This window comes from Capra hircus, chromosome 15, assembly GCF_001704415.2.
Source record: "Capra hircus breed San Clemente chromosome 15, ASM170441v1, whole genome shotgun sequence".
Taxonomy (NCBI): domain Eukaryota; kingdom Metazoa; phylum Chordata; class Mammalia; order Artiodactyla; family Bovidae; genus Capra; species Capra hircus.
Window position 1 is genome coordinate 28,693,526 of NC_030822.1, and position 7,513 is coordinate 28,701,038.

Sequence of the window (7,513 nt, forward strand, 5' to 3'; positions counted from 1 at the left end):
GCAATACTTAGAAGTCCTCTTTGAGTTTTTGCACTATTGGTAGGAGAAACGCAGTGCAGACCCTAGGATTTTAGAGTGAACATTGTGGTTAACTATTCTCCTTTTGAGAAACAGTGCCTAGCCCTAGTGCAGCTGAAAGCCTGACAAGAAACACTAAAGGACTATGGGTCCCAAGCTGACCCTTACAAACTGGGTATTAATTTGAACAAACAAAATATAAAACTGGATATGTACAAAAACATCCCACTGTCAAGTGGGAAGTCAAGTAATAAATATTATATTAGCTCAAGCAGATCTTGAAGGCACAAGACAGTTGTATGAGTGGGTGGCTCAGACTTCCAAGATGTACCATCTTGCAATATTGATACCTTCCCATCAGTTCTGACATAGGGCCTCATGGGAAATTCCCTATAATCAACTCTCCCAAGAAGAAAGAAATCAGGCTTGATTTCACAAACAGTTCTTCACAATATTCTGAGACTACTCAAACATGGACTGCTGCTACATTACAGCCCATTCAGGAAGGCCTCGAAGGATCAACAGGAAGATAAATCCTGTCAGTGGGCAGAACCTTTGCCATTGCCTCTTATCTTTCACCTGGTAGGTTCATCTCACCTGGAAGGTAAAATGGAAAGAGGTTTGGATCTATACAAGTTTATGAGCAATGGCTACGTCTTTGCTGGTATATGAAGTAACTTAGAGCAAAGTAACAGGTTTGGTGAAGAGAAGATCTGGAGAGATTTAAGGCAACAAACTTCTGAGAAAGGCCTCAAACTGTGAAGATATTTTTGGCCCATGTGACAATTTACCAAAGGGAACTCATGGTGAAAAAACTCTCTGAAACCAGCAAAAATAGGTAAAACCAGATACACAAGATGACCCATTCATGAATATCAGTCAGACTCATAATGAGAACGAAGGTTACACCATTGGCATAAAGTTTGAGGCCCCTGAGAGCTGTTAATAATGTTCTAGTCATTACCAGCAAAGCCTAGGGACAAATCCTACATCACTCTTCATGTATGCTGTAGGTGATGCCAGGGAGTTTATTCCTGAGGGATGATGGGTCCTCAAGGGAGCACCATCTTGAAGAAAATAACCCCAGGAGGCCTACCTGAAAGCAGGGAACCGAGGGTTTAATAGGTCATGGATCAGCCTCTAACAAGTCTTCACATGGAGACACAACAGGATACACCAGTATGGACCGGCTTAGTAGGTAAGCAGAACCAGGGATGGAGCATCCAGAGACAGGCAGAGAAAACCGGGGCAGGGAGACAGGGATAGAGAAGCCAGGATGTATGAACTTGGGGCAGGGGTCAGGGAGACTGGTTGGGTGAGAGCAAGAGGCAGGAGCACAGAATCCAGGTTGGCTGTGCACACGTGGGCTGTGAGACCTTGAGCCCCACGTTCTGACAGGTCCAGGCAAAGGAGGACTCTTACACGCGGGATTCAAACCACATCCTCATCGAATCATTTCCTCCCACAGGAAATCAAGGCTGACGGAGCAGTGACCATTGGAAACATGAGGGCATGCTGAGTGCTTACCTGTCCCAGGCTCTTGTGTAGTGTTGTCTAAACGTTCCCTTCGCATTCTCTCCACAAGGACACAACAATCCCGGAAGGTCACAAATGAGGGAAACGCGTTCAGACAGAGGAAAGTGACTTGCCCAGGGTCACGCAACTGCAGGTACGAGCTGGGATGGGACTCCAGTCCTTTCTGACTCATAAGGGCATACTCTTGACCACTAAGGCCCGCAGGACAGAATGAAGGTAAAGCCCCTGGCTGGTCGCAGGTGCGCAGGAGAGGTGGGAGAGCCCTCACCCTCTTGCTCTGGGGTGTGGACCATGTGACATGACTCTGCCAGACATGGAATGAACACTCAGGAAAGGGTTTTGAATTCCAATTGGATTGGAAACCCTTCAGAGATCTTCTCCTCTAAACCTCTCACTATACAGATGAGAAAACCAAGTCTCAGAGACCCAGAGTCACAGCAAGAAAGTAGCAGAGCTGGTCCAGGAGCCAGGACTCTTGGTTGCAAGGTGGAGTTCTTTAACAGCAGTCTGCCTCCTAACCACCTCTGCTCTCACCCCTCGCTAATTGTGACCTTGAACAAGGGCCTGTCCTTCTCCAATCCTTGGTTTCCCATTTGCCGAGGGGCGTAAACACTCCCTGAAAGAGCTGGATGAAGGAGGAGATGATGTCCATCAAGTGCAGCATCAGGTTGGACACTCAGTGATTGGGCTTTCTGTCCTTCCCTGTCCCCACCTGCACGGTGACTCTCTCGTAGACAGTCCCACCAGGGAGGACTTTCTGGGGCAAATTCTGTGCCCTGGGAAAGAGTACCCATTAGTCCCTAAAGCACAGGATGGCATCACTCAGATGTAGTGTGTAATCTAAATCAAAATAAGAGCCCTAACCTGTAAAATAAATTTAAGAAATTTCAACCAAATTTGGATATTCCCTATGATGGGCTAGTTGAATGGTGCTTTGAAAGATAAAATGCAAAGTTCTTTCATAAAGTACTTTTGGTGTCCCTGTTTGGCTGGTGTCCAATATGCCTATTGGATGGTCCAGTACCACCTGGCAATAGAAAGCCATGTCCCATCCCTCCACTGAGGTCTCAGCATCCCTCCTTCATCGTCTAAGCAGTGGGACAGAGGTGGGATGAGATGGGTAGCAAAGCTGATGGCCTTTTAGGGCCCCACTGGCCTCCCCTCTCAGCCTTTCTGCCCCTCAAATACCCTGCTCTGCCTCGCCCGGGACTGCAGACACGACTGCCTGTCTGAGAGCAAAAATGTCCATGGCAGTGCAAAGCAGTTTCACTTTTTTTGCTAGGTCCTGGGGTCTGATTTTTGGAATATTATTTTAAAGGAAGATTTCCATTGCCAGATACTAGTTCTTAGTGCTTATCCTGTAGCAACTCAAGATAAAAACTTGAATTATAAATTTGTCTGATATTATCAATGAAAAAGCGGAAAGGGAAACAGAAAACCTTGGTCTTAATATGTTCTCCTCTGTAAAGCTGAACTTCTGGATTCCCCAGGAGACATGGGGAGTAGGAAAGTCCTGTCCCAGGAATCAAAGACCTGAGTTCTGGGGATGACTCTGCATCCAGTGCCATTGGTACCTGGAAAAGTTCTCACCCTTTTTGTGCTCAGCCTCTTGCCTTCAGGAGGAAAACTGGTTAGATCTGAAAATTAAAAGTTTTTTCCAGCTTTTACATTGATGGTTTTATGCATAAGAGGTGTTTTGAGAGAGGGAGAAATTAGAGGTGACTCTAGGAAAAGTGTGGGGCCCTGCTCACAGAATCATCAAGATCAACATGGAATTGCCTGCGATGGGAACAGGGATTGCTTAGCCCAAGGGGTGAGTATCAAGTAGATGGCAAATCAGTATTTCTCTTAATTCAATCCCCCTAGATCTATGAACACACTTCCTCCTGATTCCTTCTTGGTCGGGGAAGAGGGGAGTTCTTTGGCCTTGGAGCAGCTATTGCAAGCAAACCTCCAGTTCCTCTCCATCTAAAATGCTTCTCAAGCAATGATCAGGGACAGAGAAGCCCGGTGGAGGGTGGGTGTGCCAAACAGGAGTTTGAGCTGAGCTGCATGCCAGCAGAGGCAAGTTCAAGAGTAACGCAGATATACTCCCTGGATTCCCTGTTGCTGCCCATTTGCAGGAGAATCCATGCTCAGTTCTGACTCCAGTCAGGAACGGCTCTTTCCGCCAAAGGCAGTTTCAGTATCACTCCCGTCACTGCAATGTGACAGAGCCCCACACCCAGAGACAGAAAAGGGAGTACTCAACTTAGAGACAGGCAAAACCACTGCGCCAAGCAAACAAAGGAGAGGGAGCCATTCCTGGTCAATAATTATGATGAGAAGATAGCATGTTGCTGTAAATGTTAGAGAAATCAGGCCTCCCTAGCAGTGTGGTGACAAAGATGTTACTTTTTTAAAATCTTAAAGCAATGCCAAATGAGAAAGGAGCTCAAGGACGTGGTTTAAGAGACCCGATATCCCTGAAAGGATCATATGGGACATGGACGAGGGGACCAAAAGAGTTCTTTCACAACACTTGGCACAACTGAAATTAAATCATTATGTGATTCTTTGCTTAATGTCTTTCTCTACCACTGAAATTTCTGCTCCATTAAGTTAGAGACCTTCTTTGTTTTGTTCAACTTGTTATATATGCAGCAACACTTGGTTTGGTATATTGTAGATAATTTTGCCACATTATTTTTTTAAAAGGAAAAGGGGAATTCTGAGAGAGGATGAAGACAGAGCCCATCATGTCTGTTTCAGTGTTGGTTGTAAATAAATACGGTTACAGTATACAGTGATCGCTCTGTAATTCATATTCCAGAATCACCAATTGTTCTGGTTTCCAAGTCCTCCCACCGCTCACTTCCTGGGCGTCCAGCTTAAACCATCATGGAGACTATAGCCTGCAATGAATCAGAGGAGTCATGGACCGTCTTCTACCTTATGGGCATCCCTTCTCTGCCCGAATCCCTCTTCCTTCCTGTCTTCTTCATCTTTCTCCTTCTCTACATACTCATCCTGGTGGGAAACGCCCTGATCCTGGTGGCCGTGGTGACAGAGCCCAGCCTTCACAAGCCCATGTATTTCTTCCTGATCAACCTCTCAGCCCTGGACATCCTCTTCACCACAACCACTGTCCCCAAGATGCTGTCCTTATTCTTGCGTGGGGACCGCTACCTCAGCTTCCCTGCCTGCTTCCTGCAGATGTACCTCTTCCACAGCTTCTCCTGCTCTGAAGCCTTCATCCTGGTGGTCATGGCCTATGACCGCTATGTGGCCATCTGCCGCCCGCTGCATTACCCTGCGCTCATGACTCCGCAGACCAGTGCTGCCCTGGCAGCCAGTGCCTGGCTCACCGCCCTCCTCCTGCCCATCCCGGCGGTGGTGAAGACCTCCCACATGGCTTTTGAAAACACCGCTCACATCTATCACTGCTTCTGTGACCACTTAGCTGTGGTCCAGGCCTCCTGCTCTGACACCAGCCCCCAGACCTTCATGGGCTTCTGCATCGCCATGGTGGTGTCCTTCCTGCCCCTTCTCCTGGTGCTTCTCTCCTATGCCCACATCCTGGCCTCAGTGCTTCACATCAGCTCCCGACAAGGACGCTCCAAAGCCTTCTCCACCTGCAGCTCCCACCTCCTGGTGGTTGGCACTTACTACTCATCCATTGCCATAGCCTATGTGGCCTACAGGGCTGACCTGCCCCTCGACTTCCACATCATGGGCAACGTGGTGTATGCTATTCTCACACCTGTCCTCAACCCTATCATCTACACGCTGAGGAACAAGGATGTCAAAGCAGCCATCACCAAAATGGCATGTCCCTGGAACCCAAATAATTCTGCAAAACCCTGATTGATAGTGAAATTTATTTTCTCACAAACACCAGTAACAATAGAGGTAAAATTGGATAATTCAGATAGCCAAAGTGTTAGAACAATAATTCTTAAAATACAGTCCTAGGTATTGTTCCATTGTAACAAAATAATGATTTTCTTGCCTTAATTCACAGACAAAATTGGTTGGGCTTTTCAATTTTTAAGCTGTGACTCCCAAATTTCACAAGATTTGTGTTCACATTTCCACTAATTCAAACAATTTTGATTCTCAGAGACTTAAATATTTGACTAGAAAGAAATTCAGTTTTTTCCCTGGTAGAGCTTCTAATATTTCTAAATGCCCCCAGGATGGCTGACACATAGTTATGAACCAGCCTTGCCCTTTTTGCTGGAGTAGTAACTTAGAAATCCTCTTCAATGAAAACATCTGAAACTGCTACCATCTCAATTCTTGTTGCCTGAAAATACACTGCCACTACCAACGTGTCAATATCAGTCATGCAGGAAATTTACCGCTGGTGTCTAGGCCTTCATAGTGTCCTGAAAGTAGAGCATACCCTTCCTTGAGGTTACGCTTAGGCAAGAAGTATTCCTTAGCAAACCTGTACAGGCAAAGCATTGCAATTCTTTTAATTTTAAGCCATGCATTAGTTTTTCCATCCATAACAATGAGAGCTAAGTCTTTTTCTCTTACTAGTAGCCTGCGGTGTCCAGGACCTGCACTCTTGCTCACAATACAAACGTAGGTATTCCTCTTAGCTCTAGAAGCCAGCCCTATCTCTTGATTCCCTTTCCCTATGCCAAATTTCCTCTTGAAGAATATTTTCCACCTATCACCTCACCTGCTAATTGGCACAGTCTCTCTTATCTCCCATTTAAAAAAAAACTATTTTCAACTTTTGTGCATCAAATGACACTATCAGGAGAATAAAAAGACAATCCACAATGGGGGGAAAATTCATAAATTAAGGAATTAATATCCAAAATATATTAAGAACTCCTACCACTCAAAACAACAACAGCAACACCCAATTTAGAAAATGGGCAAAAGTTTTGAATAGACGTTTCTCTGAAGGAGACATACAAATGTCAAATAAGCCCATGAAAAGATGCTTGACATTACCATCCGTCTGGCAAGTCAAAACCATAATGAGATAGCACTTCCTACCCATTAGGATGGATATTATCCAAAAATGGAAAATACCAAGTGTTAGAGAGAATGTGGAGCAATTGGAAAGCTTGAAAAAAAAAAAAATGATGCCGCCACTGTGGAAAACAATATGAATGTTCCTTAAGAAGTTAAATATAGAATTAATGAATGATCCATCATCTCCACTTCTGGGTATATACCCAAAAGAATTGAAAGCAGAGTACTAAGAGACATTTGTTCACCTGTGTTCATAGCAACATTATTCACAGTAGCCAAAAGATGGAAACAACGCCAATGTCCATCAGCAGGTGAACAGATAAACATATACGCCCAGTGGAATATAATTCAGCCTTAAAATGAATGAAATGCTGATACGTGCAACAACATGGACAAACCTTAATGAAGCTGTAAGTGAAATAAGCCAAGTACAAAGGGGTAAATATTGTGTGATTCCATTTACATGAGGCGCTTGCCATAGTCAAGTCATGGAAACAGAAAGTGAAGCAGTGGTTCCCGGGAGCTAGGGGTGAGTGGGGAAGGGAGAGTTACTGTTTTCTGCATGTGGAGTTCTGTCTGGGATGACGGAAGAGTTCTGCAAATGTACAGCAGTGATGGTTGTACAACGTTGTCAATGGACTCAATACTACTTCACATGCATTTAAAGATGGTCCAAATGGTAAGTTTTATGTTACATATGTGTACCACAATAAAAGATATTTTAACAAATAGTTTCAAATCAGACCACAGGTCACAAGTCCTTGAGTAGCCCAGGGGCTGGCTGCCATTTTGTCAGATGTCCACCTCTAGACCCACTGATCAGCTGTGGTCAGAGGAAGATATATGGAGTTCATCACACGGTTTGACATGAACACAAGAATTCATGGAGCAGTTTGCCTTAAAAAATGGGGTGGGAAGGCATTTGTAACCTGGTACATTTAGGGGAATCATTGCCCTATTGGTGTCAGGCGGGTGTTGGGAG

General features: G+C 45.0%; 1 protein-coding gene across 1 annotated transcript; it reads left to right on the forward strand.

Moving 5' to 3' along the window:
* Positions 4,435-5,400, forward strand: LOC102170447 (olfactory receptor 2AT4-like). Its single transcript, XM_005689996.2, has one exon. The coding sequence runs from the start codon at positions 4,435-4,437 to the stop codon at positions 5,398-5,400; it is 966 nt and encodes a 321-aa protein (XP_005690053.2).

Excerpts from the sequence above, each read along its gene's own strand:
- LOC102170447 (XM_005689996.2), top strand. The coding sequence starts at position 4,435 with ATGGAGACTATAGCCTGCAATGAATCAGAGGAGTCATGGACCGTCTTC.